At 45.5% G+C, this 22,246-nt stretch overlaps 1 protein-coding gene across 2 annotated transcripts in view; it reads left to right on the top strand.

Annotated features, from left to right (window-relative positions):
* Positions 1-22,246, top strand: part of LRP1 (LDL receptor related protein 1) — a 1,300,039-nt gene that overhangs the window by 781,028 nt on the left and 496,765 nt on the right. For both annotated transcript variants that reach the window (XM_069653565.1, XM_069653566.1), the window contains exon 41: positions 259-630. In XM_069653565.1, the coding sequence (XP_069509666.1) occupies positions 259-630 (372 nt within the window). The remainder of the gene's footprint in view (positions 1-258; positions 631-22,246) is intronic.

Genomic DNA, 22,246 nt, shown 5'->3' on the forward strand with positions numbered 1-22,246 from the left:
GTGTGTGTGTTAGTAGCTAAAAATCACTTAACAAAAAAGAGGCAGTGGAACATTAGCAAGTAGTGCTTTTGTATCCTTGGCTGTTGAGCAAGTTGGTGCATTTGTGCAAGCTTTGTTACATAGTTGCAGTCCTGGCTGCGTCGGCCTACTCCGGCCCTTAACACATGAACTGCCTTTATTTCCACTTGGGGGTGCTTAGAGATTTAGTTTTGAAATTATTTTATCAAATCTAAAATTCGAATTCTTTCACAAATTAAGGAACCAACATTTGTGCCATAAACAACGGTGGTTGCCAGCAGCTTTGCCTCTACCGCGGCGGTGGTGTGCGAACCTGCGCCTGTGCCCATGGCATGCTCTCGGAGGACAGCGTCGGGTGCAGGGACTATGACGGATACCTCCTCTACTCAGAGCGGACTATATTAAAAAGTATACACCTGACGGATGAAAACAACCTCAATGCTCCCATTAAGCCATTTGAGGACCCGGAGCACATGAAGAATGTCATTGCGCTGGCCTTTGACTACCGCTACAGCGCTAAGGGCAGCAACCGCATCTTCTTCAGCGACATTCACTTTGGCAACATCCAGCAGATCAACGATGATGGCTCGGGGCGCAGGACTGTGGTGGAAAGTAAGTCCATTGTACGGAGTAACATCTTAATAATTGGTAGGCTTGGGGCCTGCTCTTCTTATTTTGACTAGAGCAATGAAGGTATGTATGGGCAGTGCTGGAAATGGACACAATGTACTGGGGGAACTCCCTCCCATGTCAGGGTGTTGGCAAGGAGGGCTGGTGGGGTGTCGCAGCTAGGTGTCAGATAATGTGGGTGCCCTGAATATCAGATGCTGGCTGCTTTGCATAAAAACACAGTGCATTTTTGGAACATAAGAATGATCACTAGTTTATCAAACATGTCTGTGATAGTAACTGAAATGTGCATTTCGTCTGAGCATGCAATGCACACTGGGTGTGGTGCTCATTTAATCTGGCAGAATACTCACCATGACCGTAAAATGTGTGCAAAGCACACGACGTACAGCTTCGGACAATTTTATTGTTTGAATTTGGGCTGTCCTAGTAAGCAAAGGGCGACTTTCAAATGCTGCTTGTAAAGGCTTGTGTATCTGTGCTCGCTGCATGCATTGACACTTCAAAAGCACAGCGTTCAGTATGCCGGAGACCGGTGAAGAGAGCTTTCTCAAGTTGAAGGGGGCGGGGGGATTTGGGCCTTCACGGAATGGCACTCCGGAAAGACCATTTTTGCAGGAGTGCAGCACCATCTTGCTCCAGTCCAATTCCTTCCCGGTGTACAGGTTATGGGAGAAAGGGCCTAGGCATCTTATCGCCATCTATGCCATGTTCAGTTACAGTAGAATGTATCTTGACCTAACTTCACAGGTACCATTTACCACCACAGACTCCGAAACCATGAATCATTATACTCACCAGCCGGACACACACCATCTGTACATTCCCACACCCAGACACTGCGTCCCAGGATAGCACCATGTGCTATTGAGATACCACTGCCATATGTCCCATGTACCACCCTCACAGGACACCACAATACAAAACTCCCACCAGCACAGCGCTGGTCAATGGGCAGGTTCTCGCCAGCTCCGAGATCCAGCATCGTAGGTCTCCCCGGTTCTCAGACCCAGCCTGCCTCAGCCCTGACAAGCCGTTACCGAGCCCCCAGCTTTGCCGAGGGGCTCTGATACAATCTGCTCTGTGCTCCTTTCTCCAGTTAGCATTTATGTGCTTGCAGGTTCTATTTTCTCAGCCTATTTTTATTTCTTCTGGCATGAAAAGGGACACCACAGGAATCACTGGGCCATGGCTATCACTGTGATGGGGGACATAACTGTTAAAGCAGACTTTCTACATGCTGGGTACACTATTGTTTTCCAAATGTGCATTTTACAATTTCATAGGAAAAACAAAAGTCATTTCCAAACTCTAAAAAGCTGCTTAAACTTGCATTCACCAGTTCTCCTTGAAATGTTGATTATTTTTTTTTGTCGGACTACCACACAAATACCCGGTACCTTTTGTGCCTCTTCCTTTGTTTTATGACAGGTTTTGTTTATAAAGATGTTATATGCTTCTCAATCTGCTTATTCACAAATAAATGCTTCTGTTGTGCTGACAGTGGTTATTAGGAAATTAAACTGTGAGTTCACGGGTGCCAACTTTTGATTCACCACAGGGGCATAAATACCCCCACCTGCGCCCTGTATAAGCAAGCGACCAGCCCGACCCATCCCCTGCCCAAGCACATTTTATAGCATGATACATTATTGCAAAAAGTAATGCGATTAACAACCAGTTTGTAATATATAACATCTCTGCAACTATCTCCCAACCTGCTGAGCTACCCTGGTAGCCTTCTACTGTAGAGTATCTATGGATCCCTGAATCTACTAAAAATCACTGCACTACCAACAGTATTTTGGGTGCACTACTGCCATGGAAGTGTGGGGGTGGGCCCCTAATCACCTTAACCCAAAGTGGGCCCACCACCTGAGGAATGAGTGCACGCTTTGTACAATAAATAAGTTTATTGTATAATCATCCGGGGTGCAACCAGACGCTATTGAGCCAAACTAACCCAAGTCTCAACAAACCACATAAGTTGACACATTAATTTTTGCAACAGTTAACACACCCATATTTGTATTTCAGTACACCCCCCCACGCACATGATTGAACAAACCTACTACATAGAAATCCAATATTTCTCCAATTCTTGCATTCTCATTGGCCACTTGTTATCTTAACTACCATCTTCAGATACTACTCATAGCACACCCCTTCTTGGGATTCGTCAGCATTAGGTTGTGACATCAAACAGTTAAACATTTGTGTGTAAACATAATTCATTACTGGTAATAAATGGCCTGATCCTTAAACATAATTGCACATGGTTCACATAGATACTTCAAGCTATATGAAGGAGGCTGAATAAACAGGTTCTCTTTGAACTGATATCTCATCCACCCCATTTTACTAGCACCATTGAAACCTAATCTAAACGACTACCATTCCAGCATGCACAGCCTCTAGTTCCACCCTGAGAAGAGTTGAGTATTGGACACCATGGTCTTGGGTGCCACTTCTCCCAGTATGTATTACTGGCCAGAACAAATGACCGGGTCCCGCTGCAAATTTGAAGGCACTTAAGATTACATCTAATTTCTGCGATAATACTAGGCCATAAAAACCATGACTGGTTTCTTTAGCTGAGCTGACCATTGGCTAAAGTCGTAGTTACTGATTATACCCATCCTCTGGCCTCAAACTCTGCAAAAACGAGTTTCTCAAAGTCAACCCCTCACTGCTGTGTGTGAATCCATTTGTCAAACAGGCCCACTACATGTAGATCTATAAACTCCCTTTGTATGTTCCTCAGTGTGTATGCATGTTTAATAAATATTATTTCTCCTTTATCGTGGGTTCTTCAGGACAGGCCCCATCTTGGCATGTGCATTAAGAACTCCTCATTGCCTGCTTCTAGGCACTCCATAGCATATTATGTCTGAATCGTATTTCTATTTAATTTTGTGTTTTTTGCATTTTATCTTTCTACTCATGTGCACAGCTAATATGTATCAGTTTAACCAAAAAGTAACACTAAGTACCATATACCATTCACATTTAACTACCCTGGATACATATAAAATTGCAACATCGCGCCCAGTTTGCCGCACCACCAGTCACAAATAAGGCACGTGCATCATTAACCCCTCTACATGGTGGGGAACTTTCATAACCACCCTAACAGAAGTGATTTAAAGTGGAATTGATGTACATTGTGGAGTTTGGAAAGAAGCAGCATGAAAGAAATTGCACCCTTTTTAAACTAATATTTTGAGCATTTCCTTTGAGTGGAGTTCAATTGCCAGCTCTGTCCCCTCGGAACTCTACCCTTTCCTCCAAACCCCACCCCAACCCTTGTGGGATCCCCTTTACATATTTTCCATTTCTACCACTGCACCAGCAGAAGATAAGACTTTGCCAAATACGCCACTCGTACATTACAAGCATATCACACGCAACATGATTCTACTTCTTTATTGTATCCAGCAGCCTTGGACCTCCAGGGATCTGGTTTTGCAATCCCTTTGATGTGTCCCACAGGTGCCCTGGGATTCTGCAGGATGAGGTTTCCCAAATGACCCCTCTGTCTGCAAATGTTAATCTTCCTGGACCCTATGAAGGTTGCTTGGTTGGAGGTAGTTTGTATTTTATGGGGTAAGGCCTAAAATCCTTTCAGCTTGAACAGGCCAAATGTTTACGCCCATCAGAATTCTGAGAGAATGCATATATGGACGTCTTCTAATACGAGGTTAGCCATGAACAGATGAGCATTTTTCTGTCCACCTGGCTTCCATGGATGAATACATGTACATGTTTGCACAAGGAAGCCCCTTTGTGTTAGTCCACAAAGTGGTTCTATGTTGTTTCACAGATGGTATTTTTTTTTAATACATTTTTAAACTTTTTTTAGATTTTGGAGGATCTCCCTAAACCCTCAATTTATCTGTTATTAATGCCTCCCGCCCCACCCCGCCCCCCCCATCCCTTTTACCGCATCACCCACCCCATATATATTTCGATGGCATTGTTTTTAGTTAAAATTCCATCAAAAAAACTGTCCGCAAAAGGACGTCCTACCCACAAAGTATTCAAATTCGAGTGAATGTTGGAATGTAATTGGGACCGAGACCTCCTGGGCGACCCTGGGGGGGGGGGGGTGGCTGTACTGGGAATAGAGAACCCATTATCCTGCTGAGACATGAAATGGACTTGCTCCAGGAGGAAGTATGCAGAGGTGCCAATCTTCTTCCAGCAGGGACAGTTGTGACTGGGACCATCGTGATCCCAAAAGCATGCCTGATCGAAGAAGCTGTGACCCACAGAACCTACTCCTAAAAAGATGTGAATCGCTGCCAAATGTACTGTGTAACAAAAACGCCTTGTGATGGAAATGAGCAGTTGCGTACATGGTGGATTACTCAAGCGGATCGGACATCCCATTGTACATAGGCACGATCTCGCTGCATTTTTTTCATTGTATTTTTCTGGGGAGGAGGGTACTAACCAACATTCCTCCAACCTCATATTCCCTGTTCTGTGACCCCTGACCTGCTTCCCCCTGTAAAAATCCAGCGAAAAATGCAGTGAAATATTCTTTCAGCAAATGGGGTGAAGGATGCTCAGGGGGTTTGGTGAGGGATAGCAACCAAGGGGCCTTTGCACCAAATGGTGCCAACTCTACTTTTTATAAGCATCCTTGGCTGCGTCCCCGGTGTGGCCCCCAGAGCACGAATAGAAGCATGTGCTGCTTACCCCACCTCCCGATGTTACCACTGCTCCCAGAGATCCCAAAAGCACCACTGGCTCAGCCCTGCGGCTGTCTAGTATGGGGGCCAGCACACCCTGGTTGTGCCGAGTCCACCCTGGTGGGCTTCCACCTGACCGGCATATAGAAAATCAACAAGATCCAGTTCTGGTGACCTGCAATGACACCATCTTTCAAGGGGATGTGTGCATCTCTTAAGAGGGCCATCCGCCTTCCAGATTTGTTTGCACATGAGTTGTGTACCGTGGCCGTTTATGCATCCAGTGGGAATGGAAACATGTCAGCCGCTGGGCCAGGTGATATGCATGTGTGAGAGAAATGGCTGTTCTCTCTCCCTCCTTCGTATGGATTACGAGGGTCCTGAAAAAGGGCATTGGTAACTGCAACCACTGCAGGACAGCTATGAACAGGAACCTGAAAGCAATGGAAAAACTTTGTACTATTGCCAAAGTTAGAGTCAGAATGACTGTAATTGCTGGGGTCTGAAGGGTGACCAGACCCTACAAAAACAGTGCCAAAAACCAGGCCCTTTTCTTTCCTCAAACTGCAGCAGCCGTCCCCCCCAACCCCTTGCTGTAGGCCCTCTTTGGTGTTGGTCTTAAACAATTAATGAGACTTGTTTCTCTTTATGAACATTTTAATTTAGCTGTACATTAATGTTCTCGTCCTCGCTCCTTTTTATAAAGTAAGGGCCTATGTTTGCACGTTCATCTTCACATCTTTGACAACTTGTTTCTGAGGCTTGTAGATCTGCTTAGAATCACGTGCTTTTCAACTGCCGACATCTAGTGGTAGGAGCGGAGCATTGCACGTGTTGTGGCAGCCACAGCCGGCTTCTCGGATAGAGCTATGGCTTTAGTGGAGACATCCAAACAATGGAGCTATTTTTAGCCTTGGCGGCGCATTACTTAGAGTCCTGGACCAAAATGAACTTATTCCTCATAGATCCCAATGAGGCACACACTGAGCAACTGATGCAATATGGGAGAGTGAGGCAGAGAAGGACACGAGGGTGGGGAGAACGAGACCTTTTCTCAGTCCCTAGGCCCTAGTCAGTCTTGAAGAGAATTAACTACTAGTTTTCCCCTTTCGGGTTCGCTTGCCAGAAAGTTGGAACCCTGTTTTTCCTGTGGCCACTTGGAGGACAGAAGAGAACGTGTTGCTCATGTGGGTGCCGCTAAACTGCTGACCAAGTGCAAAGTCAGTGCGAGTTGATGTTTGTGATATCCAAGCTCCTGATTCTGCTTCTGGGTATGTCACTATTTTCCAGGCAAATGCCCTGTCAAAACGCGTCGTGGTTCAAAAGCGAATTGCTTAAATTAGAGGGACTATTGCGAGATGTCCATTCCCAGTGTGTTTTCCAAACCTATCCCTGCTTCTTGCCCTGTAATACAGACCCCCTGCCTACCGAAGGGCATCATTCTAATCACTTTATATTGCCTTAGTCCGGGCTGAGATGTTTCTGCAGGTCTGTTGGACCTGCTGAGAGAAACAGATGGGAAATAGAACGTTATGTACACATGACAAAGTGGGGCTCCTTTCATCCCCCAGTAGGGCAGTGGTGGAAATGAGCGGGAGCGGTTGGGAGCGGTGCTCCTATACTTTACCTTTTACAGCTCCTATACTTTTATTTTAAAAAGAAACTGTTCTGGAATGGTTTCGTTTTAAAATAAATGTGAAGGAAGAATTTGAAACTTGCACTTGCACTGAACGTTCCCTTAATCAGCAGGTGCAAGTGTTTGGGGTGTGTATTGTGTGTGGGAGGGGACGTGGTGATGGGGTTTGCGGGGAGTGGGCGCAGGTCAGCAGGGAAGAACTACTACTTCTTTTCGTACACTTCGACCACTGCAGTAGGGACAATATGCTGCAATACTGGTGCCGGATTTGAAGCTCGAGCAAGTGACCAGAGGTCTGTTCTTCGGAAGTAGCTACATCTGCGGCATTACACTTCTTTATTACTATCTGGCATTTCACAATACGAATACTGATTTTGAGTGAATTTTTCAAATCTGAACTTGGTATGTAAAGGGTAGGGGGCACTATGGAATCTGCAGTATTTGTGTGCAGGCCATAATGGTTTCGCTAGGAAACCCGATTGGGCCCTGCATAATCCGCTGATGTTCTTGGTGGCCTCCCTCCCTATCGAGTGAGCAAGGGTTCCAGGCACCCAGTGGGCCAGCACAGTTCTGGGCACACAGTGGACAAACATGGGTTTTAGTGCCTGGCCATATCAAGGCGATGCCTTGCACTAAATAAAGGCCCCTGCTGGGTGAGCGTGGGATCCAGGAACCCTCCAGCAGGAGCCTGGGTTCCAGGAACCATCGGGGGGGTGGGGGACAAGTGTTCCAGGAACTCTCCAGGGGTAGCTTGGGTTCCAGGAGCCATCCAGGGGGGGGGGCATGGGTTTTAGGAACTCTCCAGGGGGAGTGTGGGGTTCCAGGTACTCCTCCGGGGGCAGGGGGGAGCGTGGGTTCTAGGAACTCTCCAGCAGGAACCATCCAGGGGGCAGCGTGGGTTCCAGGAAATCTCCAGGGGGGGGGGGCGTGGGTTCCAGGCACCCTCCAGAGGGAGCGTGGGTCCTAGGTACCTTGTGGGTGTGTACCTAGTGGCGGAGCCTGCGTCTCGGACATCAATTAGATAAGCGAGTCCAAGCACCTAGTGGATGAGCAAAAGGCTATTTGCCCATGGTGGATGAACATGGGTTCCAGAGAGTTAGTGGGAACAAGGGATCTGGAAACCTGGTTGATGAGCACATCTTCCAGTCACCCGATGGGTGAGAAGGGGTTCCATGCACCTTCCATAGATGAGCATGTGTTTCCGGTACACGCCTAGTGGGTGTTAATGGATTCCAGGTACTGGTATGAGGATCCCAGCTTCCAAGCACCTGTAGTAGATGGGAGAAGATTTTCTCAGCTGGGAGCCGAGTACAGCCTACAAGTTAGACTTCCATTGTACAGGGTTCCCATGAGGGGAGCGAGAGCCCACACTATCCTCGCAGCCTCATTAGGGTGGCCTCCCTGGCGGGAGTGACTGTGTTCTCCCTTTATTGTGGCAGCTGCTTCCCGGGCCCATCAGTCCATTGTTTGCATTGAATTTGTCAGAGCAATTCCACGTGGACTGAGCAAACCTTCCCTGGGATTAATGCTGTTTGCTCTATCGCAGGTCCATGCCAGACAGCCGGCTCTTTAATTAAGTTTCGTTTATGAGCTTGTGATGGTCCCCTGGCTCATGTGGAGTCATCTGGGGTGAATCGTGAGCATGTGCAAACGCGCTGCTTGCCACCCATTGTTGCCTTCCGCCATTATTCCACTGAAGGTGGGAGCAAGTCCTTGAGTACACATAGCCTGCGGCTCCTGCCTGCCCCAACCAAGCCATCATATTTGACCTCTGCTGAGCCTGGGTGAATACCTGCGTGCTCTGAATCAGTGTTTGAAGAGGGGTGGGGGGAGAACGAAGGGCCATGGAGAAAGCATTGTTAGCCAGCTGTTCATTATTGGTGACGTTCAAGCAACTGATTGTATGTGTGCACTGCACAACTCTTGCCTGTTTGAGCGATCTTTGTCTAATGTGGAAACCCAGTCCCAACTAGAGATCCATCCCAGTCTGGAGAGGAACTAACAGCCTGGCTAAAGGGGAGTTTTCTCAATATTTCCCCATTCTAAGATGGATGGCCACGTTCTTTCAAAGGAGTTACAAAGGAGGATAGTCTTCCTTGAAACGAAAGTAACAATCTCTCTCTCCCTCCCTCTTTCTCTAGATGTTTTCCACTTTCCCTCTTTGCCTGCCCTTCCTTTTGCCAGCCCATCCCTTTCATCTCCCTTGGCACCCCCCTTTCATCTCCCTTGGCGCCCCCCTTTCATCTCCCTTGGCGCCCCCTTTCATCTCCCTTGGCGCCCCCCTTCCTCTTGCTTTTCTATTGCATACACAGCTATATATATAAGTGACTTTAGATACAATTGGAACACATCAATAACACTCAGTATATGCCACATATCATTAAAATCATAAGATATAAGAGAAAATACTAAATATTATTAATCCAATTCATTTAAGATAACCATTACAAAGTCATAAAACGTAACCATATAAAATATTACATTAAATCATTCCCAGCCATAAAGTCCACCCGTAGGTCGTCAATTCTTCCGTCCATGCCCAGGAATAGTTTTTCATAAATTGCTAGCGTATAGCTTCCAAACTTTTAAGAGTACATCAGCAGATGCTTGGTGTTCTCAAGCAAACCATCACCACACAATATGCAGCCTCTGGAAGACCTGCTCAGACCCCTTCGTATCCCTAGAATTTCAAGGGTATCCACTCGGCTAAATTTATACGAATCGAACGAGCTACAATACACCCATGTGGATAAGCCTCGATATATTTTGGGTGATTGTCTTCCAATGCAATGATCCAAGAATATCCCACTATTAACCTTAGCGGATAAACAGGCGGTCACCTGCTTTATATCGTAACTGTTGAACACTTTTTCCACCAGCCGCTGAAAGGCTATGTGAGGAAGGTTACACGAATGCAGACCCACCAACGGGTCATGACAGATTGTATACCTTGTCTACAACAGACCCTAATGCACAGGGATAATGATGGATCTTCAAGAGCCATCCTACCTTGCAACGTTCCTTCAGACAATAACTTGCGACCAAATAATATTCTTTTATCTAATACAGTTTCTACACTGATCATATTAAACACCAAATATATGTATTCTATTGTGAGAGCAATCGGGAGCCAAGTCATTTTTTCAAGTGTTTATCTTCAAAGGTTTTTTAAATGCTTCTGTATCGCATGCCCCCAATTTCCACTCCATACAGCATTAGAGACATCTCCTTAGATTGATAATTGGTCAGTAAGCTTTGAAGTGAATGACCACTGCTTTTTCCAGCAAATGTATGTAAGGTCCCAATATGCTGTTTAAGCTCATTACTCGCATGTTCCCAGTGGTAACTCCACTTAAGTCTTTCATCAAATACGACTCCCAGGTATTTATATTTAGTTACCTGCTCAATCTTATTATTATTGATCTCCCAACATCATCTCTTCATTACAGTATTCCTAGGCCTGAGACCATGATCCTCGATTTGTCAACATATATTTTTAGACCATTTACTTCAAAGTACACCCCCAACGCTTCAAGTTAAAGTTGTAATCCCTTTGGGGTGGAGTCTAAAATCAGCAGGCATATCCGAGCCAGGACACTTGCAAGTCTGCCTCATTTTATGGAGTCAGTGGCAGATACCGCTAAGACTGCTTTCAGATCAGTCATGCATAGATATAACAATGTAGGCGCAAGGCTGCACCCTATTTAACCACTCTATGACAGGATGCAGTATATTTTATTGGTATGGAGACCCTCTCTGGCCGACTAGTTGCGGATTTGGGGATTGTAGTTTACCGGCTGTGGTGTGGGGCCTTCTGCCAGCTGTGGTGTGGCTGATTGTGGCACGTGAAGGCTTATAACCTGACTCTGCTCTGTAACAGGCAGGTGAATATCTAGGCTTGCCGGGCCCACTTTGTTTTGACACTTAAATCGCTGCCTCACCAGAAGATCCCACAAGTCCTTCCTGAACTGCTTGGATGTGAATAAGTAGATGACTGGGTTCACGATGGTGGACGAGGAGGCCAGCACCCACGCCATGGCCGGGAATGCACCCTGCATGCTCGCCTGCCTTCGGATCAGCAGAAACATCAGGATGTATGATGGCAGCCAGCAGGCCGTGAAGGCCACCACAAGAAGAATCGATACTATGATGACCTGGCTGTTGTACTTGTCCAAACTGCTGGTATGTTGTTCCAGTTTTCGGCTGCTGAGGTAACTTATTATTTTGGCGTACGTGGCAGCGATGATGGCAAGCGGTAAAGCAAAGGCACACAAGAATAGAGCAACACAGAAGGTCACCTCGGAGTCTCCTGACAGGAAGGCAAAACAGTATGGAACATCCGGTTCCACCATTCTGTAGACAAACTCTGGGCTGGCCAGGCCCAGGGAAGGCAGCCAGATGGAGGCTAGCACCAGCGCCAGGTACCAGTCCTTCCGGAAGCGGTAGGCCTTGGATGGGCAGAGAATGCTGATGTAGCGATTGATGGCCAGTGCAACCAGTGTGAAGACACTGGCACAGGAGCAGGCCACACCTGTGAAGCTTATTAGCCTGCATAGGAAGTCCCCAAAGACCCAGGCCTGCATGGCGATGGCAGTGACGTTGAAGGGCAGGCAGGCCAGTTGCAGGGTGTCGGCAGCACTGAGGTTTAGCAGTAGAATGGTGGTGCCGTGGCGGTGCTGATTTTGCTGGCGCTTCAGGAGTATCCACACCACCAGGGCATGGCTAGCTCCACCAGTGATGAAGATGAGCCCATCCAGCACAGTCAGAGTGACCTGCTGAGCTCCGACACTGCTCGTCGCCCTAATGCAGCCAGTTATGTTGGATGTATATTCACTCATTGGTGGCAAACCATGACATACAGGTCATGAACTTGATATGGGCCCACTCCAACCAATCACCAACCACCAACTCTGGTCCAGAAGAATATTTAGACGGGGATATTATGCTGGACTCTGCATCCACTCTTCATGTACTGCTTGTGTGGGTAAAAACCAGAACCTGAAAAAGTTAAAAAAATAAATAAAAAATAAAAGGTGAATTAATCTGTTTTTCAAATATGGTCGACAAGGCCTCCAATGTTTCTGAGCTACTGGAATTCCTCCCAAACCATGGTGTTTTTCTTTATAATCCTAGACGAGTGCACGAGAAGTATACTAGTGCCTGTGGTCTAACTTTGCTGTTATTCCATAATTTGTTCTGTACACTGGGTGGTGGAGGAGGCCCATTATGCTTTTAAAGTGAAGTATATCTCGGGTGCTTGGGCGCACACCCATGTAGACCTGTGAAAAACGCCTAGGGTTCACGAAGTGAAAACCCATCTGTGATTGAAGTCAGTCTGCAGTCGTCTACCACCATCCCCATGCTTGCTGTGCCATCTCCACACGTGAGGAATCAAAAGGTCTGTGCCCCCCCCCCGCACCCCCCCCCCTCTCTCTGGGATATAGTGTACTAATCTGCTATCCATCCATCCTCATACTTGGCTGTGCTGTTTCTAAATCCAGGGCCTCTGAGTATGGCCCCCAAAGTCTCATGATTTGCTGTGATCTGCGCATGTGTGGTCCCCCAGGGCTGGGCACACTGCCTAAGACATCTTGCAAAAGCAAATACAGCAGATTGCAGACCATGCGCGAAGCCGTTGTTTGCTGGTGGGTTTATGCTACTACAGTTCCTTTAGTTTAGTAGAAGACACTCCGCCCTGTGCCTTATTTAGACAAAAAAATGCATGGTCACAAAGGATTGGATAGCGCGCGCAGATATGTTTTTTTAAAAAAAATGTGTTTAAGGTATACAAATATCAAAAACACAGACTAGAATATTAAGTTTAAGATCGGTTTGATTTCTGATGTGGTGGTTGGAACTAAGGGTTTACCTATGATTTCTGACGATGTACGGCTCTGAGACTATGCGGAAAGCAAATCCGATAGAATCGTGATGGTGCTTTAGCTTTTTGGGGCTGCAACAATTATGAAGTTAATGAGAATAAATAATAAATGTGACCTTCCCCTCACTCCCCCCCTATCTCGGGATTATCTGTGCTATCTCCAAACCGTGATACTCAAAGCTGTGTGAATAGTCCAGAAATATCTGGGGGCGGGGGGGGGTGGGGGCAGCGGGGAAACACCCACAAAAAACACCTTCAACCTCTGTTCCCAACACGGCCTTGGATGTCTCTGTCCTGCCTCTTGTTCACGGGCTATTGTTGATGGATGATGACCTCCAGGAATATCAGCGTGTACTCACCCAGGGAAGTGTATGGTGACCGCAAAAAGGCAGAGGTTGGTTCGGTCTCATGAATGTAGCCATATATGTAGTCTAGAGGTTGTCTGCAATCAGTGAGCTGCAGTTTCAGTCTTTAGCACCCACAGCCAGTGTTTGCACTGATAAACCAGGTCTTGACGTCAGAGCAAACACTATAGATAGGGCACGCTATTAAGGACACAGTGGACAAAAACAACCACTCTTCCATTGCGGGAGTGGAATGCCAGCTGTGATCCTGAGTTGGTACTGTGCCAGCTTTGGAAGCAAGCAAATACATGGCAGTCAACCGGGCATCCTAGTGCAGGGCAGTGGCGCAACACAAAATTTGGGGGCCCTCTTGTGAACCATTCTGAGGCCCCACCCTAACTTGGCAACAAATCACGGGTCGCATCACACTCTGGGCCAGCCTAGATTACCATGCTTGTGCAACACGCACGAACGTGCTGCTGCAGGAGTACGGCGCACACTTCACTAGGAGAAAGATATAAATGTATTTTTAATGCATTATACAGCACACTTTTTGAGGAAAAATTGTCTGAAAGGCAAGAGCGTTTGTAATTGTTTTGTAGGGTAACGCCAATCCAAATATCCAATGTATGCAAGTCCCCAACGGTGCACAGGAACAGTAATGCTTTAATTAATATAATGCGTTGCCATTAAAAATGCCATGCCACAATGAAAACATGTCCACTGGCTGCACAATGTAGACCGGTCTAGACACGTAATAACACATTACAGTAAGGCATGCCAGGCCACATTTGACATACCTAGACTGGTTGCACTGAAATACCAGTCGAAGCAATAACACTTATTATGATTATTTTATCACAGATGCCCAGAAAAATCTACAATGCTGCAGTAAGAAACGGCTAGACTGGCAGCACCCAAATGCCAGTCTAGCTAGGTAATTACACTTAGCAGGACTGCTTTATCAGAGAAGCCCAGTTAAAAAAAAAAAGTCAAGCCAAACTAAGAAATTACTAGACTGGCTGCACCAAAATGCTACTCTAGTGACTAATCCCACATATAATGCCTGCTTAGCCTGGACATGTACGACCATTAAGATTTATTGCACAATCCTCATTCCACCCCATACCCCCTACGCATCCCATCTCCCTACCAACCTCTGCCCCAAACCCAAAAATCAGCTTCTCTGCCCAGAATTATCTCCACATCCCTTTCCCTTGTCCCAGTGCTTGCGTATAAGGGTCCTTGCCTCATGCAATAACTGGGATGAGGAAGAGTAGGACTCGGGAGTAATGAAGATTACAGGTAACTAAGCCAGGCATCACACCCATATCTCTCTACCTCATCCCAGTACTTGTGTGTGAGTCAAAGTGCCTCATGCACAAGTACTGGGACGAGGAAGAATTGGGCAATTATTAATGAATATTACCAATAATTAACCAAGGGATTAAACGCAAGTAGTGGCGCTACACCATTGAGCTGACTGGGCTTCAGCCCTCCTCCCCCAAATCCCTCCCTCACCACCCTTTGAAATGTTGGGCTATTTTGACTTGACCTGGCTGACCTACAGAGCAGTTGGCAGACAGAACAAGGTACAAAGTTAAACTGCCCCTGAGTTTCAGAATGCATAATTCTTTAGGCAATTGAAATCTTGATCTGGGTTTAGTACTTGCATGCCAGGGAAGTGATTAAAAGGGTAGAGAGGGGACAGGAGACTGCTTATTCTCACAGCAGTCAATAAGTGGGTGCTTTCAGACTTGAAGGGGAGAGTTAACTGCTTGTAACATTGACGCTGCACTAAAATAGTCTCATTAGAATGCATAAAAAAGTTGGATGCCCCACACAAATAAGTTTGCCCCGCCCCCACTGCCTATGAAGTTAGCACCTCTCCCAACATTTGAAGGGTTAGTACCCCCCACAAATGTAGGTTTCATTGTGCCCCTGAACACAAGCACACACCATTCACCGTACAGACACATGAACACCTAGCCACCCATACATTTAATTGTGTACACTTTCACCATACACTAGCAGGTGTCATGGGGTTGAGGGGAGCCCTATCGCGACAATAAGAAATTATTTCTTTTTAAGTCACTCCGACTTCATAAAGACATTATTTCTGTTAAGGACTGAGCCATAATCGAAATTTCTTTATGAAGGCAGAGTGACTTCAGAAAAATAATTTATTTTTGAAATCATAGAGCTCTCCCACCCCATGACATGGAGGTCTACAGGCTTCCATGTCCTGGGTTGGGAGGGGCACAGGGTCACCCACTGCCTAAGGGCGAGACCCTCTGTTCATGGTTACTGGCTGGTGAATGCTTGTGGATTAGGGTCAGCCCTGAGTTGCTGTGTGCTCCATACGAGTCCCCACAAGGGATGCCGTTTAAGACTTGTCCCTCTGGGAACAATTCTATCTGGGCTTTTTCACCGGGAGCATCATTTAGGGTGTAGTAGTGGCAACTTTTGGGGTAGCCATGCAAATCGGTAGAATACCGGCTTTCCAAAGAGCAGTCTCCTGGGCCATCGGGAGCAGGCATGCGCGTCACTCCTGTGGAATCCTGCAAGGAGCACATGCATTGGGCAAGAGACTTTTCCACCTCTGGCACATGCATGCCTTTTTTTGGATGGGCACATGCATGAGATTCCTGCTGCAGACATGTAAATCGTCTGACCATGGGACGGATCTTAAAGGACTGGATTGTTTCATGAATTATGAGTGGTCTCACTTATTAAGTCTAAAGCGTAACATAATGGTTTGTTTGGCACACATTTTTCAAAATCAAAATGTCCCCTCTGCCACCTACTTTGATGTACCTTGGAAATGCTCGTTATGGTCTGTTTGCGCGCAAGCCCTGTTGTCCCTGGTTGGTGCACTCGGTGAGCCTGCTTGTGTGAGAGGCTACACATTAGCACGTGCCATGGTGCGCGACGGACTGCCGCTGCCTCCGCGAGGGGCCGTGTTAAGGAGGTGGGTCACCACTAATAGTGCTTATTTATAATGTGACGGGACGGCTTGTGACCGTACTGCACGGGAAGAACTTTCCACAGCGCGACTGCACATTGCATGCACTAAGCTGTAAAGGCACAGCCTGTGCAGTATGTTAGGTTCAGCAATTGCCCAGCCTTTGCATTGTAGCGTTGTGCGAATGTACGGCCTGTCTTTCTTACCAAGGGTAATCCACGCCCAAGGCGCTCTACTATGCTGTTCATGCAGTCCGCCCGTGCGTTACATTATGCTGTGGTGCACGGGCGGCCTCTGCTTCACATGCGCCTGTTCCGGGCCACTTTCGTGGTTTTCGAGTTACCCGCTCCACTCACCTCTCAGAAGCCCGCCCCCGCTCACATGCCCCTGGAGCCCTCGGCGGGTTCGTCTTGCAGTTTCAGGGGGCCCCGCCGTGGTCATTCGCGCGCGCCTCCCCTCCTTGTCGCCCTGTTTGCCTCCTCCATGGGTCGTGGTTTCCCCGCTCCTGGTATTAGTCTGCCCCGGGGACCGGAGTCGCGCTCTTTATCTGCGTGTAATCAGCTCTGTTAGTCTTATCCGTTGACACATTGATGGCCTATCGGTGTGCATTATTGTTTTGGTCGAGGGTGACCTGTAAAGAATAACTGTTGGTCTTCCGGGCTGGTTGGCCTAAGAGGCGGGTCATTGGCAGAACATTTTTTTGGAGGGAAGGCTCCTTGCAGAATGGCTTTAGATCATGCGTGGCATTCTTCTCAGGGGTGCTCTGTATAAATACCAACAAATAAAATAAAGCACGCGGACAGCAATTGAAAATGAAGCCAGTGTTTTTTACAAGCACCGAACGGGCAAGTTAATTGGGAGATTTAAAGTTCACATGTCGGATGAGATCTGTTTCATGGAGACTGCCAGTAAAATGTGCGGTGATTCAAAGCAAGCATTGTTCAGTTAAAAGAAATGCAGACCCGTAGTTCACACAAAAAAACGAATTGCTATATCACTAGAACTAAATTGAGAAATAGTTCAGTTTGTTGTAATCGCCTGTTTTTAGTTTTATCAGGTGGCGCTGAAGCACCACCTATAAGCCAACGTGATTGCATTGGAGTACAGGTGCTATGGTTCTTCCTCCCCTTATATTTTCTCGTGGGCCCCTTTGTGCATTTTTCATGGTGTTCATTTGGACCAAATTCGTTTTTTTAAATGGTGGGCGTTCCCCCAAATACGACTCTATCCCCCCCCACCACACACACTCCTCTTCCCCACACATCTATTAAAACAAAAACATGTCTAAGTAAAATCGAGGGAAAGTGCATACGAACAAATGTATCACAAATGACGAACATGTTAACGGTAATAACACGTATGCTGTCTTTCTGCTCAGGGACAATGCCATGCGAAAGCAAAGGCCTGTGTAGACTGTCCCCTCCAGTGTGGGGCAGTACCCCTTAGGAACATTAATCATGCTGCCTTCACGCTTGATGCACAGCGAAGAAATGTGTCCTCACTGGCTTCACAAATGATGTCCGTGCCAGTAGAAACACTAATATACGCCGCCTTCACCTTTTGATGACCAGTGAAAGAAATGCCATGCCCACACTTAGAAAACATGCCCTCCCCCAATATAGTCGTGCTACCCAGCACACACGCATTCATGTAGCATTCTTTTTTTAATTTTTTTTAATTTTTGTTTTTATTTAGTTTATTACAAACTTTTTGACAAAATTTCATATTTTTCATGACAAGCTTTTCCATGACAAACATTGCTTCATGACCTCCTCAGCTCTACTTTATTGGAATAATGTTGTCCAGAAAGTTCACTACAGAGCAAGTTAGATGCACTGAGCTCCCACTCAGAATTCTAGCCCACAAGTCCTCCATATTTCCTGTTCTCGGAGCATATTTGCCCATATGTAGTGAATGCCTCTCTCCAAGAGCTGAACATTCCATTAATAAGTGCTTTATGCTTTCTTTGTTTACTTCACAATATCTGCATCTATTGTCCGATGTATCTTCCATATGTCGCAGATATAGCATTTGTTTTGTTTTATAAGCATTTATGCGCAGATGAAAAAAACCATCTCGGTGATGTCTCGACGGAAATTGCAGCAGTAATTCGGCATTTTGTCCAATTTATTCATTGACATTCCGAGATTTAGAGCTGTCGGCAGGTTTTCATATTTAGACACATTTTGGATCCATAGCCGTTCTTTGAGGTTTTTTTTTCACAATTTGTGGTAACATCAATAATGTGTCCATTGAAATATTTGCTTCATCCATTATTGCTTTCACCTTTTGGGACCATATCAAGAGCAGATCTGAATTGCCGCAATTGCGCTTTGAGGTGAATATTTTATATCCAGGTTCCGGGACTGGCATGTTCATCTTCCGCAGTAATGAAAATGATTTCCATAAGACAATGGTATAGAGTCCATCTAAGGCTAGCTCATGCCTTATTATTATCATCGAGATTTATGTTGGCAATCTCAAAACACGTCGCCAAAACATCCCTTCAAGCTGGGACCAGATCTTACTGTCAATATTCCACCCAGCTTCTGCTCCGAATGTAATTGCAGGGACCACTTTCTGCAGATAGAACGTGCGTATCGGGATCATGGAGAATTTGCCATAAAGTGACTGTATTCGTGCTCCTTGTAGGGCTAAGGTCCGCATTCGTTGGCATAGTTCCTGGACCCAGCTCCATTCTCGTATTGAGGTGTTGATCTTTATCCCTAGATATCGGATTTCCTCCACCTTCTCAATCTCTTTGCCGTATATTCGCCACTTAAAGTTCTTATTTTTTATTCCTTTAGTGGGACCAAACTTCATGATTTTAGTTTTTCCAACATTCATTAATAGATCATTATTTTCCATATAGTTTTGGAGTGCATGGAGAAGTCGTTGTAATACAATCTGTTTGATCGACCAGGACCAGGTCATCAGCATAATTACACAACTTATCCCTGATCCGTTGACCTGCGGCGCAAAACATTTTACCTTTGCTAGGGCAATCGATACATCAGCAATGAATAGTTTGAATAGCGTTGCTGCCAATGGGCATCCTTGTTTTACCCCTTTGTAGCGATCGGGTCTGAGAGATCCCCTTGTTCATTTATCCTGATCCTGACCGTCGTTTTTGCATGTAGTGCTTTTATTGGGTTTAGCAGCGATTTTGGACAGTTCTGCTTTTCTAACTTCATCCAGAGTTTTTTTGCAGTTTATTGTATGAAATGCTTGTTGAATATCAATAAACGCAAAAAACAGGTTTGATCTTTGCTTTATTGCCTCCAATTTCAAGATGTTTACAATTGCCAGGTTCAGCTCTGTCCCGGCTCCCTTAGTAAAGCCAGTTTGTCTTATATCCACCATTTCTCCCCTTAGTGCCCATGATGATAGTTTTTTCTGAAGGAACGTGGCAAACACCTTGCCAATCGTGTCCAAAAAGGCAATCGGGCGATAGTTGGCAGGATCAGCCCGATTGCCCCTTTTTGAAGATCGGCACAATGATTGCCTCTGACCATGATGGCGGAAGAAATCGTTGGTCTGCAATCACAGAGAACAGGATTTCCATAAATACGGACCACTCATGTTTGTTTTCTTTTAGCATCATATTTGTGATACCGTCCGGTCCTGCAGCTCTCGAATTTTTTAGCTTACCAATAGCATTTTCAATTGTTTCTTTAGACTCACAGACATCCCATGTTGTATTGCCACATGCCGGCTGTATCTTTTCTTGCAGTGTTTGCATTGAAAATACTTTTTGGAAATGTCTGTGCCATTTTCCTTCAGCCACTCCATTTTCAAGTCTCTTCGAGTGGTTTTCGTGACCTCTGTTCAAGATGGACCAGATCTCTCTTGTGATGTTTGTTTTTATTAACTCCAACATTTCCTCTCCGCGTTCTTGATCTCATTGAAATTTAAAGGCTTTTAGCCAGTTCCGATATTTCTGCTTTCTCAATTTGATTTTTCTTGTTTCTTCAGCTGTTCCAAACAGATTTTTTATTTCACATATATCCTTCTTAAGTTGTCTCTTTTCTTGGATAATTTTTTTACTCCAGATATGACGATGGATTTGAATTTTTTTTCCACTGTGTGTGGTTTTTGCACATTTGCCTGGTAATAATATCGAATAGTTAGTTGGATCGCCCAACCCTTTATCAGCTGTTAGAAGGGCTGAAGTCAGTTTTATAATTTGGGTCCCTTTTAGTCTGAGCCTGTTTCTTCCCCTATTTACTTCCAAGACTTGGTTCATTTTTGTGAACGTAGTTTGGCGTTTTAGAGGCCATGACATGATCAGCAGGTCATGGTCACTGTTTTCAGTCAACACGATCTTCAGATTTTTAATTGTAGACCATAGATTTTGAGATGCCCAAATGTAATCCAAAGTCTTTTTCATGCCCATATTGTGCCAGGTGTAATTTGGCGGACTGTGGCTACTCACGTTCCCATTTACCATTACACAGTCACGTGCTTCTATTTCATTATTCCATCTTTGTCTTCTCGAGCTGTACGGTAGTTTGCTATTTGAGTGATCAAAGAGTAGCTCTTTATTTGTATCGAACCAAGTGATATTCATGTCACCGTAGATAATTATCGATAAATCATGTTGACTTCTTTGATTTTTATCGATTATCGTCATTACCGAAGTGACAAAATTTGCAGTTGTTGTTTTCAACGGATTCCAATATACATTGATTAAAAGCAAGTATTGGAATTTATCATCCTGTCCAATGGGCTGTTGTAAGAGGGTTGATTGTACATGACTATTTGGGTTGTTTTCTTCAATGACTTCCCATGTTGTCCCAATCTTCTTCAATGTTAGTAAGCCGGAAAAGGGTCTTCCTTGTGAGTTTTTTTTCAGCTGGATTTATTAGGGTCAAATAGCCTTCCTTCAAGGGATGAGATCACATCCATGTCTCCTGTAAACAAATGGCAAAGTTATTTGTCAGATCTACTGGGAAGTCATTATACAGATGGCTGAATCCGCGGGTATTCCACGATATCAGAGTCGAATCCCCCTCCAATCCGAATTTAGATAGCTAATTCTCATTCGGCTTGTATTTTCCGATTCCAATTTGCGAGTGCTAGGATGACTCAGCTGTCAGATGTTTTCTTAACTCATCTCGACGTTGTTCCAAGGATTTCCTGCTGGTAAATTTGTCTCTGCTTTCCAAATCTTGAAAGCTTGTCGCTTGCTCATGTTCAACGATCTCAAAGCCCAGACATAATAGTTCATCTTTTGCACCCATCATGGTTTTCCGTACAGCCTGTGAATTTATGTGCAATAGAACCCGATCGACTCTAGCTTCAGACATATACTCCACTATTGCAATATCTTGGGACCTGATGGTCCTTAGGACTGGCACCGACTGCAGCAGTCTCATGATGTTTCCTCTATTCAAGTTGACATTCAGGTCATCGGGGAGCACATTTTCAATTCTCACTTTGTGAGTTATTGCGCTCGGACCGCTTTTAGTAATCTCTGCTGGCCGTCTTTTTTTCGATTGCTGTGCCGCTGTATGTTTTGGATTCAGTTGTTTTTGGGATTCTCGCTTGGCCTGAACGCCAAGTGTCGGTCTCTTACTGGTTACCTTCATAAATTCAACAGCTCTTGACTCTCCGTTTTGTTTGGTCTCATTCCTGTTTTTCATTGTATGTGGCTTGATCAAGTGCTGAGTTTTAGCCGTACTTTGAATTTCACTCGTTCGTTGATCATCAAAATCGTTATTTAGCCCCTGATGCGACTCCATATTTTGAGCATCGTCATCGTCATCAGTATAGGTGGATAAATTACACAGGTCTATCGAGTTCGTCTCTGAGTGAGTCGAATTTTTATCAGAGTCGAATCTCATTCTCTTCTTAGGGTTTTCAGAGCACGACTTTGAGGCTCCACTTGCAGATATGGACGACCGCTCTCTGTGAGTGTCTTTCATTATTACATCATTTTTTATTTGTCTTGAATAAAATGATGTTTTAGGAGGCGTCGTCAAATTTCTTATGAATTTTCTTGCATTACTTGACGGATTTGCCGATTGCGCAGTATGTTTCATCTTCATTGTTTTTTTCCTGCAGCGACTTGCC

Source organism: Ambystoma mexicanum, chromosome 3q, assembly GCF_040938575.1.
Source record: "Ambystoma mexicanum isolate Mex_15411 chromosome 3q, UKY_AmexF1_1, whole genome shotgun sequence".
NCBI lineage: Eukaryota > Metazoa > Chordata > Amphibia > Caudata > Ambystomatidae > Ambystoma > Ambystoma mexicanum.